Source organism: Toxotes jaculatrix, chromosome 7, assembly GCF_017976425.1.
Source record: "Toxotes jaculatrix isolate fToxJac2 chromosome 7, fToxJac2.pri, whole genome shotgun sequence".
Lineage (NCBI taxonomy): Eukaryota > Metazoa > Chordata > Actinopteri > Toxotidae > Toxotes > Toxotes jaculatrix.
The window spans coordinates 12,141,448-12,163,195 of NC_054400.1; the positions used below are offsets into that span (position 1 = coordinate 12,141,448).

The 21,748-nt window shown below is 38.7% G+C and overlaps 1 protein-coding gene across 7 annotated transcripts; it reads right to left on the reverse strand.

Moving 5' to 3' along the window:
- Nucleotides 1-3,220: 3,220 nt before the first annotated feature.
- Nucleotides 3,221-20,039, reverse strand: rasef (RAS and EF-hand domain containing). Of its 7 annotated transcripts, none has more exons than XR_005894351.1 (18): nucleotides 19,716-20,039; nucleotides 16,182-16,328; nucleotides 15,811-15,901; nucleotides 14,372-14,467; nucleotides 13,430-13,507; nucleotides 13,161-13,276; nucleotides 11,633-11,701; nucleotides 11,439-11,505; nucleotides 10,307-10,395; nucleotides 8,914-9,205; nucleotides 8,005-8,145; nucleotides 7,397-7,547; nucleotides 7,013-7,094; nucleotides 6,753-6,867; nucleotides 6,498-6,517; nucleotides 6,118-6,225; nucleotides 5,835-5,911; nucleotides 5,239-5,302 (listed from the first exon to the last, which is right to left on the reverse strand). XR_005894351.1 is itself a non-coding variant. In XM_041043303.1 (17 exons), exons 1-17 carry the CDS (start codon nucleotides 20,015-20,017, stop codon nucleotides 5,200-5,202), a joined length of 2,124 nt encoding a protein of 707 aa, XP_040899237.1. In that variant the 5' UTR covers nucleotides 20,018-20,039; the 3' UTR covers nucleotides 3,221-5,199. The 7 variants fall into 7 exon arrangements, 4 of the variants coding, with proteins under 4 accessions (XP_040899237.1, XP_040899241.1, XP_040899240.1 ...); XR_005894350.1 differs by having other exon boundaries at nucleotides 5,267-5,302; nucleotides 6,043-6,225; XM_041043303.1 differs by lacking the exon at nucleotides 6,498-6,517 and having other exon boundaries at nucleotides 3,221-5,302.
- Nucleotides 20,040-21,748: the final 1,709 nt, after the last annotated feature.

The window sequence follows — 21,748 nt, forward strand, 5'->3', positions numbered from 1 at the left end:
GCCAGATTACCAGACACAGCTGAACGCTTTGTGTCTTTGATGACATTGTCAAAACCAGACATGACAAATAATATGACAGATATCTAGCGGGTGCACCAGACTGTGTGTGTGTGTGTGTTAGGGGTGCACATATGTGTGTGTTTGCGTGGACTTGCATGTGTCTGACGTGGAGGTGGATTTGGACAGACAGTCTGCCGCCCCAGATGTCATCAGAGTGACCAGTGGTCCCATTTTCTGACCTCTGACCTTTCCAGATGGTGACACCCCCACTCCCTCCCTCATAAACCCTTTACAGTGTGTGCGTGTGTGTGCGTGAAAAAGTTTTAAAAACTGACTAACAAGGGTTTCAATTAATTGAAATTCTAACCTAAAATGTCAGGGTTTTTTTTGTTTTGTTTTTTGTTTTTTTAGTAAAGGTGTGGGCAAATCTTGCAACTTGAAATGTAAGATGAAGCTCAACCTGACATTTAAGCAGGAAACAGCTCCTTTTCTCTCTAATTACTCAAATACTTTGAGCATAGAACATAAAAGCTTCAAAATGATGCCTGAGTTTATGTAAAGCTGATGCCACTTGGCTTTCAATTTAAAACATTTTACAGTAATAGAATTTTGTGCATTGACTGGATTAATCAGGCGGCAGCAGTTAAACTGGTATTTTACAGTAAATGAAGCATAAAACTTTGACTGCAACAGCTGCTTTATGTAATGCATAATGAACTTTATCCTCTTTGTGAGAATGCGAACAGAAAACAGAAGTCAAATCTCTGATTTCACAACAGCCTGTGAGCAGACTAAAAGATGCTTCTTTGAAACCTTAACCTGAACAGAACAAATATCCTACTCAATATTTCTAGAAAGCATCATTGATGAATTCAGCTTTATCAGCTTATTGTGTTTATATTTTCCTCTGTGGAGAATCTTCAGATATCATATGAGACTTAATTGTTTTTTTCCTGGCTTTTGGGAAGAACCATTCATTTACACAAAACTACATCAAATAATTTATGAGAATTGTTTGGTTTTGTGTTTTACGGACCTGTAGGTGTAGAACAGAAAAGAGAACCTGCTCTCTCTCCTCTACACTAATATATTCATTACTGTCTTTAACCTTTCTGCTACACAGTCCCCTTATCTAATTATCCCCCTATTACCACTGAACACACACACACACACACACACACACACATAATTCTCAGCTACTACTACCCCCACCCCTCTACCCCAACCCCTCCTCCACTACCCCACATGTTTGACAAATGAGTGGTTTCGCCTCATCAAGCACATGACAATGTAAACAGATGGGAGGTGGAGACAGGGACCCTGCCAGCTCTAAACACACACACACACACACACACACACACACACACACACACACACACACACACACACACACACACACACACACACTTTCCTGTCTTACCAACAGTGGACTGTCTAATTTAAAGTCTTTTGTCATGTTTTAAAGTATTTATAGTTTAATAGACAATTTAACTATATTGTTTTTAACATTTAAATATCTTGCCTTAACAACTATTTTGAAAATAATCATGTTCTATATTTAACAGTAATGTTGCTCATGTAGTGTTGCACTCTATTAGCACTAGAGTGGCAAAAACGCTTGACTATTTAGAAAACCGTTAAAGCATGTAATGCATGATTAAATATTATGCATACAGTGGATATAAGCAGCTATTAATGTAGGAGGCTTGTATAGTAGTGACAAGTTTAGAATTAGTGTTTGAATATAGTTGCAAAAATCCACCTTATGGCTGCAAACTAACCCACCATGCTACCAACTGGACTGGGAGCTTCTCTGAAAGATTTTCAGTATTCACTTTAAATTCACTTTCAATGCAAGTTGAGTTATTTGGTCAAAGACACTTGTAACCCATTTCTTTGAGTCCTTAAGTCTTTCATCTATGTACAGGACTTCAAAATTCACTGAGGATTGAACCCACAACTTCTTCAGTGTCTTCTGAGAAATTTGTGTCATTGCGTTCTAATGAACAGGAGATTCCTGTGTTTACAATAAAATGGAACTTTTTCCTGTTATGTGCAATAACCAACAAATTATATTCCTTTATGATTAGAGTGAGGAAATTTTAAACTTTATTGAAAATGGATACCTTAGAAAATCTGATCAGAGTGGTTTTGTTGGGACTTAAAAAAATAAAAATAAAGTTCTACTCCAAAATGTCCCAGGTTGACTCACCTGTCCACTGTTGGTGAGTGTGTGATGATGGGGATGTCCACTGTTGGATAGGTAACAGACACACACACACACACACACACACACACACAGTGTAAAATCTCTAACATATGTTGCAGTTATTCAAACAGCTTCGCTTAGAGACGCTTGCACACCCTCGGGGAGTATAGCTAACAGGAAGGTCTTTCAGAGCACCAATCAAGGAGAAATTATCTGATTTATTGATTTGTCTCCTCCTTTGTGGCTTTGTAATGGAAGTGCAGATTACTTGAGAGAAAGCAACAGACAGACAGACCGATAGATTGACAGTTTGATTGACAGATAGAAAGATAAATAGATCTGAGGTTGTGGAGATTGTATTCATGAAAATGGAGTAGAGTACTGTAGCATATGTGAAAAAAAGTTATTTAAAGCTTTTCAGTGTTCCAGACGGAGCTGTGTGAAGCCTGATAAATATCACGTGAAGACCACAAGTTTAAAAGTGAAAAGCCCACTCCATATTTCTGCTTCAGGCTAGCGGCTACATTAGCCACAGCTAGCATTATACACCCGAATCTCCGACTCTACTGTAGGTGGTTGAGTTGCTTTGTGGATAATGTAGGTGCTAGTTTTTGACAAGGAAGAAGACTGAGTGGAACAAAAAAGGTGATATCTCTGGTTTTTCTTAATTGAACTGAATTTTACCGCCCCCGCCCCCCCGTTTTTTTTTTTTTTTTTTAGAACAAGCTGCCCATCATGAGTCTGACACTGTTAGCATGTTAGAGCAATTGTAGCCATTCAGCGTAATGTGCATGTTTACTTTTGACACTTTGAGCAAATTTTAACAATGATGAACAATGTAGATCAAGTATCATGAAGTACTACCCTACTGCGCCTGTTTGCCATGCTTTTGGGCAAAGTCAAACTACCCTCAGTAATAGACTGTGACAAATGTTCAAAAATCTTCTGAATAAATCTCCTAATAAAGATTTAATCATTTCATCTGGGCCAGTCTTATGATGTTGTGACATTCACACTTTTATTTTCTTTCATTGAACACAGACACAAAGAAACCTTAGATACAAAGGCAGTGACTTCGCAATTGCAAGTCTTATGACATTAGCAAAGACATTTATGCAAAAAGAATTTTAATCTGTGAGGAAATAAAGAGATGAGCAACAGGTTCTCAGCTGCATGCACCTTTACTGCCGATGACAGGTCTTTCTTGGGGTTTTTGCCCCTCTTGCCACAAAATTGAGGACACAGTCTGACATCTAGTCAGGTGTGTGACAACATCACAAACAGGCCTGTGCCCCATGTGGCATTTAAAGGGTTCAGTGTGCTTCAAATGAACTAGTTTCTACAAAGTGGTATCCAAACACATCTAAACGCAGAAGTAGTTATATTTGGTCCAAATGGATACATATTTCTTTTCACCTCTGCACATCTGGCCAATCAGATGTGTGAGGTGAACGTGGTTGTCAGATTGTGAGCACTGAAAAGTTACAAAAACTGTTGTCTCACTTCTTTTTTTCTTTCATTGTCATGTCCACTACTACATGTATGTATATACAGTAAATCTGGGGAGAGGGGTTTCAGATGGTGAGAATCCAACATACATTTCATTTGAAGCATACTGACTCCTTTATATACTGCCATTCAGCAGCCTGATAATACAGAATTATTATTAAGAAATAAGAAGACAGACTATATCATCAGTAGTGATAATTTGCCAAGCTCACATGTACACATTTAAATAGAATTACAGATGTGTTCTGGATCAGAGGGATAAAAATACGAGCTCTGCTTCCTGCCACCTCTCTTCTATGCTTAACAAATTTTCATAACTCATACCAGATGATAAATTATTTTTCCAGATGATAAGCTATTTAAAGCAGCTGTGCAAATTGAAAATGATCGGCTATATGTTCAACTTCAAACATATAAACTATAACACAATAACACAAAGTCATCCTCAGTGGGAAGTCAAATGAAGAGAAATCTAACACTGTGGGTAATATAATAAAGACGATGGGTTGTTACATTAGCATAAAGTCTCATACAATCACACACTGCACCAGGGTTCATCATATATGAATAAATATGAGGCTGAGCATTTCTTGCTTTAAATTCTCCCACAATTCACAGCAATATGTCGGTCTGCAATCGATCACTTGCAATAATGTCTGAGGTTCTGGGTGGTGCAAACAACAAACTTCCGTTTCCTTTCAGTTCACCAACATGCTGCAGATGTCCTTTCAAACCTGCACTTATGCTGATGTATCAGAAGTATTTAGATAAGTGCCACAGTTAAATTACCAGATAAGAATTCATTCTTCTTAGTCTTATTTTCTCACCCTAACAACATGTTAAAATAGCCCTCTGCCCTCTGTCATGTGCAGATATTTGTCAGCATTACATATTATCACTTAAAAAAAACATGCCCATATATTTGGCTTCACTTTCAGATCCTTCTCACACATACTTCACTTTCACAGCTTTCTTTTGCGTTTCATGATTTTCTAGGATTATTGTCAAATCATGGCAGTGCCAGTCTGGGCTAACTCTTTAAATCATTTTAAATATGTGGAAGGAGTTTATGCTAATATGTGCGAGAGCATAGTAAAAATGAACATTACTGTCACATGGCATGAAAGTTTATACTAACTTGAATTCACTGAATTCTCAAATTCATAAAATACAGAACAGTAAGACTTCAAGCTGGGGCTGAAATGCAGCACAATACATTATTTTTAAATAACCCTGAATAACAAAAAAAATCTAAGCTAATGTGAAGTTGTGGATATGCTGCTGTGATCCCATGTTACTTGTTTGCTCACTTAATCCATATGTTAAATTGTTGTGGTTTTCAACGATGACGATTTGTTCCCATTGCTGTATGTATTCAGAGATTACGTCTCATTTCTGTTTTGTCAGGTTTCTGATTTTGTTGTCCTTGTTCCACCTTTGCTGAGTTCACATTAAGTCAGATGTAGACATCCAGAGTTTGATCAGGTGCAGCAGGAGAAGTTTGGTTTATTCCTGGGAGCATCCAAGCTGGGCAACGACTGATAGCGGCTCTTTTCATCAAAGCTGGCCTGCGCTGTTACCTGCCTGTGGGTTGGAGAGAAGAGAAATGAGTGAGAGATTCTGGGACTACAAATTCATACTAAAGCATTTTTATAGTGTTATTATATGGTTGCTTGCTGCCACATCAATCACCTAATGGTACTGGAACTACAGTAGCAGGTTTCAGCTAGGAACATTTTTAAGCATGTTTTGTTTTTGGTTTCTGTTCCACACAGACAAACCTCTTGCAACTCCCAGTGGATACCCATGTGTGTATTTTTGACCCCATAGTTAGTTTTCCTTTGCAACAAACCTTTTGGTTTTACACACCAGAGGGCAGCAAAGGTCACAATTTAAAGAGACTATTTGATGCTAAGGTTGTGTATAAGAGTCTTGATTTTATTTTTTTTTCCCCTAACGTGTTCAATTTTAGTGTCCCTCTAATCCATACCAATGACAGCTTTTAAGAGAGTAATAGGCTATCAGCTCCTCAATGAGAACAATTTGTCTTGGAAACATTTTCAAGATTTAAACATCCACTGTTGTTTGGGGTTTGTACATTCAGCTGACGTCTCACCTGGCCAGGTGCAGCACAGCCTCGAGGATGTTGGAGCCGTCTTTGGCACTAGTTTCACAGAACAGAGTGTTGTAGGTCTGTTGGGTAAAGAAAGGAAATCATTCATTTTTGTTTATTGTTAGTCATAACACTTTACCTAGTGACAAGTTAAGGGTTATGACTTGGATTTATCTTTGGATTATAGGAGACGACAGGAGAAGAGTTGTACCAAATGTTCAGTTCGGTGGTTATTAAAATGTCGTTTCAAGTACAGTGAGATGAGCGTGCGTTAATTTGTAAGTACCATGGCCAATTTTTCTCCATAGCTGGTAGGAACACAGTTAGCTTCATCTCGTCTAAGATCACACTTATTACCCACGAGCATGATGGGAATATCCTCCTGGGACACATCCTGCCATGCAAAATTAAAAAAAGAAAGAAAAATGAATGAAATAGAAAGCAAAACATTGCATTACTGTGTTATTAACTGCTCTACTGTTGTACATATAAACAAAATGAAAAAATAAACTATTAAAGCCTGGAACTATCAGTTTGACATTAAGCACCACAGTATGTACACAGTGCATTTTATCAGACTCACACCTGACTCACATACTGTACTGCATGCAGAAATTTTAACATACCCACAATCCAACAACAAAACACAATCTGTACATGACTTACACCCAACACTTACATATCTGCTGCATGTAAAAAGAGAGAGACAAGCAAGATCACTTTGTTTGATAGTCAAATGAACATGTGACAACACTTTTGCTTACAGTGTCTTATAATAACACAAACTACTGCCAAAACAAATTGCCATGATAGAAAGGCTGACAAATTTCACCTTCAGTTTATTGTACAGAAGCCTGGAATTCTTTCTGCTAACTACAGTGTTAGTCAGTAACTTTTTAGCAGAGAAGAGTAATGCATTACCTCAATTGTGTCCACCCACTCTCTAACATTAAGGAAGCTCTTTTCACACGTGACATCGTATAGCAGCAACACACCATCCGCCCGGCGGAAATAAGACTTTGCAATACTGCGAAACCTGAGATAAGTGGAGAAAATGGTTCAAACCCTTATTTTCTTAACCTAACCTAACTTTAATACAATTTTAGCTTTACAAACAAATCACTGAAAAGTTAATCTCACTCTCACTTTTTTAAAATATCCACACCGACACAAACACACACCTCTCTTGTCCGGCAGTGTCCCATAGCTGTAGTAAAACAGGCTCTCCATCTACAATTAGTGTCTTCATCTGGAAATCCACTCCTGAACACACAAAAGACACAATCAAAACATAACACCGCTAAGCTGATAAAAAAAAAAAAAAAGGAATGCTATGTTTTATATGGCAGTATTAAGTTGCGGTCTTGCTCAGTGGTAGTACCTGATCAGATTAAGAGAATATTTATTTAAACTATGACTTCATGTTATCATGTGAAGAACTTAATCAGTCAGCACACTCACACTTCCTCAAAGATTTATTTTCAAGATTTTTGGGGGATTCATTTTTGCCTTAATTTGACAGATCAAAGAGGAGAGAACAAGAAAATTGATTTAATCCAGCTCACCCAGAGTAGTGCCGGAGTTTAGTTTGAATTCGTTCTTGCAGAGGCGCAACAGGAAGCTGGACTTTCCTACAGCAGCATCTCCAGCCAACACGATCCTGTAGGCTTTCTCTGATGTCATGTAGCCCAGGTCAATGCTATCTTTGTCCTCCCTCTGGAGAGGGGACAGAGGAAGAGTGAATATAAGGGAGAGTGAGGCACTCATGCAGCGCTAAGATGACTGTTTTCATATTCTGCACATTTACTTCAGGTTAAATTCATTTATTGCTTGGCATTGGCCTGTTTTGTAATTGCTGGTTCTCTTATGTATATTTGTCTTCATCATCAGATCAATTCAGTGATCAAGAGGGATTTATGTTGAGATTTCATGTCGAGAAATGTTGAAAATTCGTATCGGAAATTTTGAGATGATAGTGGCAAAATGTCACGAAGTCATCAAACTTACATGAATATCGGATACCCAGTTTGATAGAAATCTGACCATTAACTGTCAAGGGATTTTGCTTTGGAGCAACATAAGCAACAGAGAAGATAAGGTGGCAGAACATGTCCCTTTTTTTATCTTCTATTGGATAACCTCCCCTCTTTCTTTTCTTCCATCTCTCTCTTACCTGAACACTGATGGCACTGAGGGTTTTTCGTGTTGTTGGAGCATGGGTTGTGGTGACACTAATGGATTCAGATGGCTTCCAGTCCAAAACCGAGCTGCTGTCCGACCCAAATGCAGATTCGCCGTCCTGTGTCTCTACTGGCTGTGATGTAGACACACAGTAGCAGATGTTAACATTACAGCAAAGCAAAAATCTGCTCAAAGAATTCATGTTATCACCAGGACTCACAACATTATAACCTTTAGAGCAGGCGTAACCATAAGCAAGTTGTTGAAATCTAGCTAGAGTCCTGCTACACAAAAGATCTTAGCTTTAATATGTCTCATCTGACATGACAGCACTGGAGCAGAGTCTGAATGTGTGATCTCAACTCTCAAGGAGAGCCTCAAAAAGAGAGACTCACTTGACCACCTAAAAATCTTTGCAGCAGCATGAAATATTCCTCATATTAATTTTTTTTTTACAAGTTCTAGAGGCAGATGCCCTTGGCATGTCCTGACTGAATTATCTCAACAGCTAATGGACAGATAAGTATGAATTTTGTACATACTGTATATTCATAGTTCCCTGAGGATAAATCCTACTGACTGGTGATCCTCTGACTTTTCCTCTAGTGTCACCTTCCAGACTTTCACATTTCTGATTTGTTGTGAGTTGAGTATACTGCCACGAAATGTGGGACAGATATTCAAGGTACCCAGAAGATAACGACTCAGGAATTGCCTTACTTTTCATCCAACGTCACCATCAGGTCAAAGTTTTACTTTGTCCAATGGTTTGGTTTATACTAAATGATTCCCCTCAGCCCCTTTTAGTGCTAGTTAGCAAATGTTTGGATGCTTACATGATATTTATAACATATATGCATGTATATGTGTGTCTATGTGTTTGACTTTCTTGTCGTCTCACCTCAGCGTCTGAGTTTTCTTCCATCATACTGTCATTGTTGTCATCCTCCCCTTTCTGCTCCTCTCTCTCTTCCTCTTCTTCTTGACCTTTAACCTCCTGCTCAGAGTCGTAGCCTCCATGTGAGCCTCTGAGTGTTGACAGGCCACTGTCCACGTAGATCTCAGGCAGGCTGTCCTCCTCGCACTCACTGCTGTGTCTGCGCCTCAGGCCTGGGTCACACATGGCCAAGGCCAGGGTGTCACAGCTGGGCCGGCGGCTGTACAGAGGGTAATCGTCCATGCGCTGGCAGAACCTGAGGAAGAGGTCAGGAAATAATCAGTGCGCTTTAACACAGAAACCTCCATAATATCTATTTGACTGCTGTACATCCAACTTAATTATATGAGGACAAAACCTTTGTCCCCAGACACCACAGAGTCATATGGTTAAGCTTGTCAGCACCAAGGGGGGAGTTGTAGGTTTCAGCAGTGAGGATCACTTCCGCGTTCAAAAAGCTGCGGCTGCTGGGGGCTGGCTCCAGAAGTGAGCAATTCTCCATTGACCCCCATGTTAAAATAGCCAACTTTACAGCCTAAAAAAACACATTTACAGCCTGGTACATTTTTTGTTTTTGGTCTCTATTGATAGTTTCCACCTCCGTGAACACTGTAGGGGGGTGGGGGTGGGCGTTTTAGTGTTACTTAGGCTTAAATTAAATTAAATTAAATTAAATTAAATTAGGGCGTGGTTATGTTGAGTGACAGATCCATAGACAGGCACTGGCAGTTAGCTCTTTGCTAAAGCATCGGCTGGGCTAGTCGGCTACATCCAGAGGCCTCTGGCTACCTCCAGCGGTTGACAGGGGCTGCAGTGTCCGTGTTTGTTTGCCAGTGTTCGGATAGGTTTTAGTGACAGTATGGCTTGTTGTAGTGTAGACTGTACTAACCGACCATCGAAGGAGTCTGTGTTGCAGCACAAAACCGACTCCCTGAAACCAATGGGTGATGTCACGGGTGCTACGTCCATGTCTTATACAGTCTATGGTCAGCACATAATCTTGGACAGCACCTTAAATATCTCACAGCACATTTAACATTTACCTTACTACTGTGTAAATAGACAGTTATGAGTTCTAGGGAAAAAAAAAACTTCAGTTCTGAGAAAAAGCATCTTACTCTAATCCTTTTTGAATTGGAGATGATAAACCTGGTCTTAAATAAAACCCATGAAGCTGCAAACTAGTTCATCTTGAAGTAAAACTAATAAATTAAAGATAAGTGTATGCTCAGTAATCCAGACTCTGTCTAAGTGAACAATTAAATTGTTAAATAAGAAAATATTATAGTGTATCACTACACTATTTACACACCATAACTAGCAGTGATAAACCATTTGCATTGTTTGTCGATCTTACCTGTCCATTAATGTGTATGGTGACGTGTAGCAGATGCTTTTACTTCTGTTTCTGTCCTTTATTTCACCTGGTGATCCACTGTTCCCAGACTGTAAAACACAACAATAAAAAGTGAGTTCTTCATTGTTTGTGTTTCATGCCTGCTCAAAATTTTAAGTATTCAAAAGTGCAAATTACAAAGTACATTACTAATGTCGATACATTGCTGTATTGTTTTCACAATGCATTCACAGAACCTCACCAGGTCTCGAGGCCTGCACGCTCTGCCTCTCAGCCATTTACAGTTCACAGCCTCTTCACTTGTGGTGCTGCGGCTTGTTTTTTTTTTTTTCAGCTGTACCTTGTAGTGGGCATCGGGTCTTGCTTCATACATAATGTCATGATGTAATGTTATGATACTGCAATCATTTCTGTATGGATTTCCTTTAAAAATTATGTTCATTTCATGAACATTAAAGTAGATAAAAACAGTTACATGAACAATATATTTGAACACTTGAATTTTGAACTAATTGTATGGATATCATTTTAAATGAAGGAGGAAATCAGCACATTTTGGTCAGACCTTTACTATCGCATCTTGTCAGCTGGTCTGTGTGCAAAGATGAAAGATGCCAGCTAGCAAATCAGGGCTACAATGTAATCCCAAAGGAGAGAACATGTTTTTTTTTTTTTGTTTGTTTTTTTTTTATGTAACAAAATTAATTAAAACTCCTCAGTCTAACTAACCGAGGTAGTTAGTGCCAAAGCCAAGAATTTCCAAGAATGTCTGAGTACTCAAACTCTCATCGATGTACTGTTGGAAGTAGCCAGAGGGCTTCCAATTCTGATGAATTCTGAAACTTCTTAGCAAAGTCCTGTTGTCCACTACAAAGGACATTGAATATATAGATTCTATAAATAATATATTTTGACCTAGAGGTCTCAGACTCGTGTCCCCCACAGAGGACAAAAATGAATTGCTGGGTCTCAGGAGGATATATGTTTTATGCCTCAGAACAGAAAATAAGTTCAGTTTCTTACTGTGAATGAAAAATTGAGTCTACCATGAAATAAGTTCATCCTCTTGTAATCTGGCAACTGAACTAGTTCTTGAAGTTTGATTATTTTTTAATTAACTGTGCAACTTTACCCTTGTGACCCTCTCCAGAGCAGCTCTCAGGCCATCGTTACTGTCATGGAGCTTCCTGTTGGCTGTCCTTTCCACACACACAGAAAAATAAACAACATTATTACTTTTTGTCCTGGAATATATTTCTTTTATAAGTGAGTGCAGAAAGATCTCTTTCCATCTCTAGCCTGTATGTGTGTTAGAGTCTAACTTACTGCAGAATCTCGATCTGACTCTCCAGGATGTCTCGCTCATCAGAGAAATGTTTCATGAGCTCCTCGTCTCTGAAATAAAACACAGTCATGAACATACCTATTGAATTTGAATAGAAACATGAACCTTAAGGGATCTGTTAATCAACTAGAGTTACATCAGTCTGAATTTGTAACAGTAAAGAATATCATTAGTGTCATTATTGTTTTAGCCTCACTTCCTGCACAAAACAGAGCTCATACTACAAAAACAAAGGTGGTCAGTGTCTACAGTGGCTGTTATTAAAATATATACATTTGAATTGATAATTAATAAATCATTCTTCTTCGATAAATAACTCGAAGGGGAATGATACTTAGTGTTTCGTATTTTGTATTTTCAAAAAAAAAAAGTACCTGAAGAAAGACATAAACTGAAGAATCACCATATCTCAGCTCATTAAGCCTGTAAACTGTAATCTTAACTTCGAAAACAGATCAGTTCTGATATTTTTTATTGCCTGTGTCCCAGTTAATGTCAGTAAAGCTGAGAACTGTTTTTCCTTTTTTCATATCCAGCACAGAAGTGCATTTGCTTGGTTGCTGACAGACTTTGCACCTAATTTATGAATAACACCAGACACACCTCAGAGATGCAGAAACAACAATGTCAACATGATGAGACGGTCTAAGCAGGAGGGGTGTTATCCTGCTAGTGGCTCTGTTGCTTCTGTTGCTAAGAAACGCATCTGAAGAAGTTATTGTCAGTGTGAAGTCGCTCCAGGATATCCTGTTTCAGCTGTGACAAAACCAAAACACCCCCCGGGAATGAACAGGCCAGAGGGGGGTGTGGTCTTTGTCTCTCTCCGCCTGTCTCTCTCTATATGTCTCTGTCCCTCTGCAATGAAATTTCTCAAGGGTGGGGCCGTTTGATAAAGGGCCAGACAAATGATATACCTGATTGTTCTAAAACAAATGTATTTTTAATTTAAAATAGGTTTGAAATGTATGTAAGCTGAAGCCTTTGCAGCTTTTGACACATGATGGTGAACAAATATTTATTATTCACAAGTTCACATTCAACAAATGAGGTGAAAAAAAGTGGAGAAAACCTGCTCTACAACTTCATGTCATCAGTAATTCTAGGTTTAGACTTTCAAAGGTTTCACTGAAAGTGACGATTGTGTGTGTGTGTGTAGAGTGAGGAAGAGGATGTGTAGTATAATGTAACAATCCTATTTCCTTCTCACAGTGAAAAACTAAAATGCGTCCCCTAACCTATGATCAACAGATAAAGCTGAGGAAAAATCTGGATAGTAAAATTTGATGCTGAGGCCTTTTACACAGCACTGAAACTTGCATTATCATCTTGCAAAAAATAAAAAAAGTCTGCAAAAAAGGATTGAAGGTCAACTCAATGCAGCTTGACTCAAGATAAATCCAGCCAAATACCCTGGAACTGAAAATTTATCTAAATGAATGACACACGCATACAACAGCACACAGCATACATACAAAGAAACAAAACCACATCAAACTATAATAACTTCACCGTTCAGAGTTGATGCTTTGATCGGTTAACTCTGTCTTCAGCGAGTCCATCTCACTCTGCAGACAGGCGACTTTGGTCTGAGATTTCAGCAGCTCCTGTTTTAACCGCTGGTTCTCCTGCAGAGAGAGAGATGAGAAGCAAGAGTGGTGAAGAGGGAGATGAGAAACTGAAGAATATGAGAGAAGTGTGTGAAGCCAGTTGCAGAGAGACCTGTAATAAAAATATGCTTCTGACACCTTAAACAGAACTTTTTGCATATTCAGTCTCACCAGTGTTAGCTCATTAATCTTCTTCTTCAACGCCGGGCTCTCGTCTTTCACAGTGATGCTGTTGTACTTCTCTTCTATCTGAAGGACAAGTTCACATTGTTTGGATTCTAGTTATTTCATGATCCTTACAGAGATTCAACAAAATAAGAAAAACATAAAAACCAGAGTAAATTCTGCATAAACACGTTAGATCACATGCAGCTTCGTGCTCCCTCTTGCTTTTTTTAAATTTACATATAATTTATGTTTCAGCTGTTTTTGGACTATTTAAAGTGAATAAATATACTATTTTATGTAATATTCTGTTTTATGTTTAGCAGCAAGTGAGGGTTATTTGCTCAGCTGACACTGGTGTTTTCGTGAGGTCAAAAGAATAAATTAGTCCTGGTTTAACTTCTTTTGAATGCAGTCAGTGTTATTCATAACGTACTCAATTTTCCACTGTTCAGCAGAACCCTGTTTTTTTCCAAATATATACAGCACATTTGACTTTTAAGAGCCTGTTTGTATTTAAATAGGTCAAAGTCCAGCTTCTCTCACAGCAGCGCGCTCCTTGTTATGAAGCCTGAGCTCCCATGCCACTGGGATAGTAAAACAGTACATCGCTGTATTTTCTGAAGTGCTTATTCTTTAGGACTTTGATCTGAGTTTTGCATATTTATCTCCAATTGATACAGTTATACAACAAAGAAAAAATAATTAGGTTAGAAAATAACATTACTACCACACATATTACTTATTATCCATATGCTGTTTTGTTTGTGAAGACAAGTCTCATGGAGCTGGTATGATGTTGATTCATTTAAGACAAATACACAACACTGAGCAAACTAAATGTACAGCAAGTGGATTGTACATATGACTGCAGGAGTTTGTATTGACCTGCAGTGTTGATGGTGTTATAGTGAAATTGAAGTGCAGTCAAAGAGGTGAAAAATTTACCATCTGCATCCTCTGGATCTTACACTGAAGTTCACACATTTCAGTTTCATAGCTTCTTCGTAACTCGTTCAGTGCTGCCTCTGTTCGCTTCTTCTCCTACACAAACAAATACAAACACCAAAAAATGCATCAAACAGCTAAGATAACACTTTATGATAAAACTTGAAAGTGTGTGTATGTGTGTCTGTGTGTGTTTGCTCTCTTTGACGCTTTAATCTGTGCTATTTTAGGGCAGGTTTTGAAACACAGACTAAGGCTGCTGGGTAATCGATAAGTGTATCAGCAAAATAAATTCCTCTTATAGGTGTCAAAACATGACTGTGTGCACATTACAGTGTGAGAGAATGTAGGTGAGTGCCCTCTAATTTTGTGTGTTTTTCTTCAACAAAATAAACAGCAGCTGCTCAGTCAATGTAGTACACTTACATAAGTTTATGCACACACACAAGCACACGCAGTGATAAGACAAAGTTTATGTTCCCGCACAGCTAGGTTCAAAAACAGAAACACTGTGAACAGAAGATAAAATGAAAGGAATAAAAATTAAATAAATCAGCTGGTCTGATACGGCAAGCAGTCCCCATAGTTGCAGGTCAGTTGTTATTGCTTTTCATCTGATGTCATGGAAAGACAAACATTGTAATAAAATCTTATCATTTTACACACCACACTGTTCACTTGGATTCTTGGAAATATTTCCAACTCCAAAAAAAGGTGGGAATGTTTAAAAACAGGTGGCCATGGCCTCACTGTAATAAAATATGGGCACTAATGTTAAAGTTTAAAATATCAGCCACATGTTGCCAGCTTGTGACACAGACCTACATATATTTAATGTCACTATAGAGCCTCTCAGTCCACCTGTATACACTGTATAAAGATGTAATTACAATTTAACATTTTGACCTCACAAAGACTCGACTGGCATCAAAAAGTCAATTTAAATGAATCTCTTGTTTTGTTAGTTTTCAGCAGCACAAAGAATTTCATAAATTGTCTCAACTACCTGTCTTCGCCACTCTGGCCCTTATTTTTTACTTCTCTCACTTTGATCTTGAAAAACTGAGACTGAGACTACAACATGAACCCTTCATACACCTTACTGGATAACCAGGGCAGCAGAACTTTCTACCACATCTATTGAATTGAATGAATATCTGTGAGCTAGGATATCTGGGATCCACAGAGTTGTGAAATCCAGCTGATCAGCAGGCGTGTCTGAGTCTGGATCAGTAATCTGATATTGAGCCGTGTATGTTTGTTTGACATGAGGGAAGAGCCGAACAAACGCACCCTGCTTTTCGCTTTGCCTACACCAACTCCAGAGAAAGAAACAGACCATAGCAACTAGCCTGAACTATTAAAACAAAATCACATAGTCATGTTTGTGCGTGCATCTGAATTTGAGGCGGTCTCGTGCATGCGATGTGTTGTCTCACCTGCTCCCGTGTTTTTCTCTCCGCAGCATGAATGCGTTGGTCCATCTCCTCCTCCATCTCACTGAGCTGCATCGAGGCCTGGTCCTGTGCTCTGCAGAATGACAGCAGGGTAATGTCACTGTGCTTCACAAACCTCCACCCATCCACCATTTTTCCTGACATTTGAGCCAAGACAAATACATTTCCAATTTAACACAACTGAAGTAAAAACTGCATAATTCCTTCAGGACATCAGCCATCGTATCTGTATCTTCTGTGGAGTTGACTTTCCAGCAGACATATTGTCATTGAGAGACACTTCACTCGTGTATATGTAAAGGATGCAAAGGCTGTGTGTAGACTGTGTGTTTGTGTGCGTGCATGTTCCTCACCGTTTGATGGCAAGAGCCAGGTTCTCCATCTCTGAGTTTTGCTGTTTGATCTCTTTGGTGAAGTTAATGACGACTTTTTCAAACTGAGGAATCAGTCTGGGCTCAGTCAAACTAATGTTCTGGTACAACATCGCTGCTTGTTCATGCCTGCAAGAAAATCAGGATTTGACATCATCTTTTGTATTGTAACACTGACATACGAACACTTCAGAACCAAAGAAGAATCCTTTGTTTTACTTCAAGATCTCAAATTAACTGCTTTCAGCTGTAAAACGTCAGCTCTGAGGGCAGCGTTGTCACTTGGTGGGTGGTAGATGACAGGTGAATTTTCAGGGTACGCCATGAAAATTAAAAGATGCTGCACAACTCTTCTCCAGCACACCATGCTTTGTTCACATCACCACTTGGACCTTGCTGAGTGTGTGTGTGTGTGTGTGTGTGTGAGTGTGTGTGTGTGTGTGTGTGTGTGTGTGTGTGTCTTCAAGGAAAGACATTGCCATTTTGTTGAATCAAACAAAGTCAGACTGAATTATAATGACTGTCAACTGGATTGTTATTGAAGTTGAAAGGATTAAAACCTTTGAGTATCATTGTTGAAACAGGCCTATGAAAATGCAGCACAGCTTGGGTAAAACCAATATTACAGAAAAAATAAGAGCATTTTCATGACTGAAGAAAGGAAGTCATGAAAAAGACATGACCCACCATTCAAATTCCAAATATTATTTTTATTTCCACTGTCCTGTTGTAACATATATGTTGTAATATGTAAGTGGTCCCATGGAAGACAATATGCCGCATAAGCCACTTATTTTATATCCATTATCAATTAGCTGATAATAATAATATTAATAATAATATTGTTTTTATTATATATATATTAATAATAATAAAATAAATAATAATAATAAAAATTCTAATACATTGAATACATGGTAAATATGAAAAAGCTCCTGTTTTGATTTACCATATTCGATTTGACACAGACCAAAAGAACTGACTGATTATTTTGATCAATTTACAATTTAATCACACAGTTTATCCAGTATATGTCTTTCTGAAGTTATTACAGTGTTGAAATGTCCTGCGTCACAGGACAAAGGTAAAAGTGGGTCATATAAGTGTACAGTGTGTGTGTGTGTGTTTGCCTTGTGACAGGATGGGCTGCCTGTAATCCTGAGCATATAGACACTGCTGCCTGTGTGTCAATAACTCACGGTGACACATAGCTTGCTGTAGCGTCATAAGCTGTGACACAAACTAATCATAACAGAAACACACACAAACAAGCACAAACAATCCAATGTCAGATCGGCAAAGGTAAGAGATATTATATACTGACATAAACAGAAGCATTTGCTAGGAATCTAAAGGTTGCTGCCCTTTCTTCCCAAGAGCCCTAAAACCTCAAGTTTTAAAATACTTCTACTGGACCCAAATAAAATCTTTTTATGCATTGCCAGGTTTTCTGTTCTCTTTTTGCCCCCTGTGCAACCCTCATCTGTTTAGGTCCAGTCATAACCAACCTTTCATCTATCTGGCAGAAAGATTTAAGATGTATTCAAAAGAGTTTCCAAAAAACATTTTTGTAGAACATTTAAAAACTAAAACATGACAAAACCAAAAGGGGAAAACATGGAGGGCATGGTTTAAGTCATTTGATGCAGAGGAATCCTTTTTAGTGGACAACCTGATCCCTTGTAAATTCTAGTCACTGCCTCAACCAGGGTGAATATTGTAAAACAAAAGTACACGTCTCATTACATCAGCCTTAATCATAATAAAATTATGAATAGGAACCTAATTGATTTCTCTGCTCCTGATTACTTGATCTTGTGCTAATACAAAATATTCTTTCATCCCCTGAAAAACAGACACTTGTCTGAAGTGAATTGTGTAGTATATTTTCCAAGTTGTCATCTCTCAGCTGACTGCTGTCGCAGTGACTGTAACTGTTTGAGGATAAGAGAGTGTATTTAGCAGATGGTACCACCGAGGCAATCAATGTCACAGAACAGCAGCGTGAGGACGAGTCCCATGCCAGGCCTGGGGCCACACACAAACACACACATACACATATGCACAATAAAGATAATGTATGAAAGAAACACACAAACACAAATGAAGAGACCCACTTATACATGTTGGCTCATGATAGAACATGTTACCGGTTTAAATGTTTCGATACTACAGCCAATTTGATTCCTGAGTGTTTGGTGCTGATACAGAAAACAGGAACCAAGAGAAAAGACATGATTATCTACAAAGCCTTCTTTCTACAAAAGAAGCTGTTGCTGCACAAGAACTTAATAAATAATAAAAAACAATGCAGGTTCTGTTTCTGGAAAATTATTTAGTGCTTTCACAAAGTTTTCACAAGAAAATGTCAAAAAATGTGATCTGCCAGTAAAAATTCAGGTCAGTTTTAGGAAAGAATTAGGGAAGATTTGGACCTATACCTCTACACAAAATTTGAAAAGAAAGAAGTTAGATATACTATCTACATACAGATGTGTATAATCCTACCAGTAAATATTCAGTTTAATTTCTGTTTCTGTTAGAACTGCTGGTATTATTGTAAAAAGATGTTTACCAAAGATAAGAGGATTTTGGTTTCTTTTCAACAGTAGAGATAAACAAAAGTTTTCACTACTGATTAATTGCCCTACTATTTTCTTAAAGAAGATTAATGGTTTGAAAAATGGTGGAACATTTCCATCACAGTTTCCCCTAAAAGGCCTTATTTTAAATCTTCAGACTTTTAACCCAAATATATTCAGTTTACAATTAAATAAAACAGAGAGAAGCAGAAAATCCTCTCCGTTCAGAAACTAGGACTAAGTACTGTTTAGAATGTTTTTGCTTGAAAAATCATTTAATTAATAAATCATTTATCAAAGTGGTAATATAAAGTAATAATTTATCAAACTGTCATTTGACTGATCAGTTGAATAATGTTTAACATGTTCCAACTTTTGGTCACCTGCTGCTCTCACTCTCGCATTTGAGTTAGAAACCCAACTTATACACAGTGTATAAACTGTAACAGATAATCCAGAGTCTTTATCAGTCTATGGTCTTTATGTGTCTTTGGTTTATAAAGTTGTCTTGAAGGAAACAGGACACTCAAGACAAATAGATTCACAAGACTGACACCTCTCATATAAGGTCACTTTCATTCACTGACACAAAGTCACAGCGTGTGCTTGTTATTCAAAGTCTCAAAGTATGTACCAAAACTCAGAGTCTCAAAGTATGTACCAAAACTCAGAGACAAAAATTCAAATTCACAGTCAATGATGCGGATCTGCCCCAGAATTTGATGGGTTCTTCCCTAGCCCATGCCCCATCCCTCCATCAAGTTCGGTGCAAATCGTTTCCTTGTGGAGATCATTAAAGTTTCGCTATCATCTTCACGCACACTGCGCTCACTGTTGAACACATTCATATCACCTAAGAATTTCCATATGTTTAACACATGCAACAATTGGTACAACCTCCCTGACTGCCCAGCGGACAGGTGTGCGCCCTCACCTGGGGATGAACTTGGCCTGCTCGCCCAATCTCCTCTGGAAGTGATCCCAGGCGGCGGACACGTCTCCTCCGTCCGACTCCATGTCTCCGTAGCGGTCGTGGAAGCCGCTGATGAACTCCAGCAGGGTGACGGTCCCGTCCTTGTCGACGTCCAACCGGTCAAATATTCGGTCCGCCTCGGCCGCGGACACCTGCAGCTCCGCGCAGATGGTGAGGAACTCGTTTCTCTCGATCCGCCCGGAGTTGTCCACGTCGTAGGCGTGAAAGAGGGAGCGAAGCCGGTCCTGCTCCTCTGCGCTCATACCCTTGATGGAGGGATGTGGCCGGCTGGAGGAAAAAAAAAACAGACGGTGTTTCAGTAAATTAAGGCGACAACCGAGGCGAAGAAACCAAGAACTGCCAGTGTTTTATTCTCGGGACACCAGCAAACCGTAAAGTATAACTCCAGACTTCTGCGCTCTTATTCACTCATTTCGACAGCTGTTAGGCATTTACGGGAAAAAATAACGAGTTAATCCATTTTAAACGATTTCAGTGTTCAGTAAATCAAACGTGAACACTTCTGCTCCTGTGTTGTCTTCACCAAATAAATTTCCGGTTTGTTGCAGCCTGTTTTTGACGAACAGAACAGCTGTTGTGTCTGACTCAGGTAATCTAACGCGCCAACCATCACTACCTGTGTGTGTGTGTGTGTGTGTGTGTGTGTGTGTGTGTGTGTGTGTGTCACTCCTCTTTCTCTCCTCAACAATAAAGGTCTGGGCTTCAGGCCAAATGAAAGAGCTTTCATTATAGGGAAAGGCTGATGGTCTGTAATGGGCTGAATGAACTTTATATATTAGAGAACCAGGGTTCATCAACCTGTTTAAACTACCTCTAAGAACATTTATACACACGTTCACGGTACTTTGCACTACATTTATACTTAGTTATCCCTGTATAAATAAGTACTATAACATTAGAAGCAATTTTAACTCATTTAAAAGTAAAAATAAAAAATCCTGCAATATGCATAAAAATGTACTGTATTTTCTTTGAATCCATTTTAAATTTCCCTGTAACTCTGAGGTATCAGTTTACCTGTATTTACAGTAAACTTGATGTTTAGGAATCTTAACCCTGTTACGTGACTATGTAACAGGGTTACATAGTACATAGTAACAGCCCTGTTACATACATGACTATGTAACAGGGCTGTACTCTTAGCACCATGAAGCCATGTAGTCCTAGATGAAACCACTATAAGACCCTGTAGGCCCCTATTTAACCTCTTGTGCCCCCCACTTACTAATGTAGTTATACATGCATTGGACTGTGTAGGGTACATCCTCTGTAATTTACCATGCACTGCACTCATTACCATAGACACTATATATACACAGCATACTGTACATCAGCCACAACCTCAAAAAAAAGTAGTTCTTAGTTTGTTTCTCACCTGGAAATTTCCCAGTCTTTGTTTTTTGAAAGTTCTTTCACAGTTAAGGAGTGCGTGTCCTCTGCTTTAGTGTCATCTTTTTGCCCCTGGTGTCGTTCTTTGAAGCCACTGATGAACTCCTCTAAGGTCACCGTGCCATCTTTGTCGATGTCCAGGCGGTTGAATATGCCATCTGCTTCTTGAGATGGGACGTGGAGCTCCTGGCAAATAGTAGAGAATTCATTTTTTTCAATCCGCCCTGAATTATCCAAATCGTAGGCATGAAAGAGCGAACTCAGGCGCTTCTGTTCTTCCTCACTCATGCCTTTTGCTGATGCCATTGTTTTGCTTTTTAATGTGAGTGACAAGAAGGTGTTTTAAATAACAAAGCAAACAACTGCTTGAGTCAAGAGCGTTACAGTTGATTGCTGATAATAAACATCAGATAAAAGTGTTATAAAAAGAAGTCAGCTGTTAGGTGGGAGAAAGTAAAACATTTTGCTCCATGTTGCAATTCCAGGATTGGTCTCAAAGCCTCTGCTACCTCTACTTTTATATCTTCCCTCCTCCTCTTATCTCATTCCTTCTTTTTAACTCGTGTATTCTCCTGATAAAAACA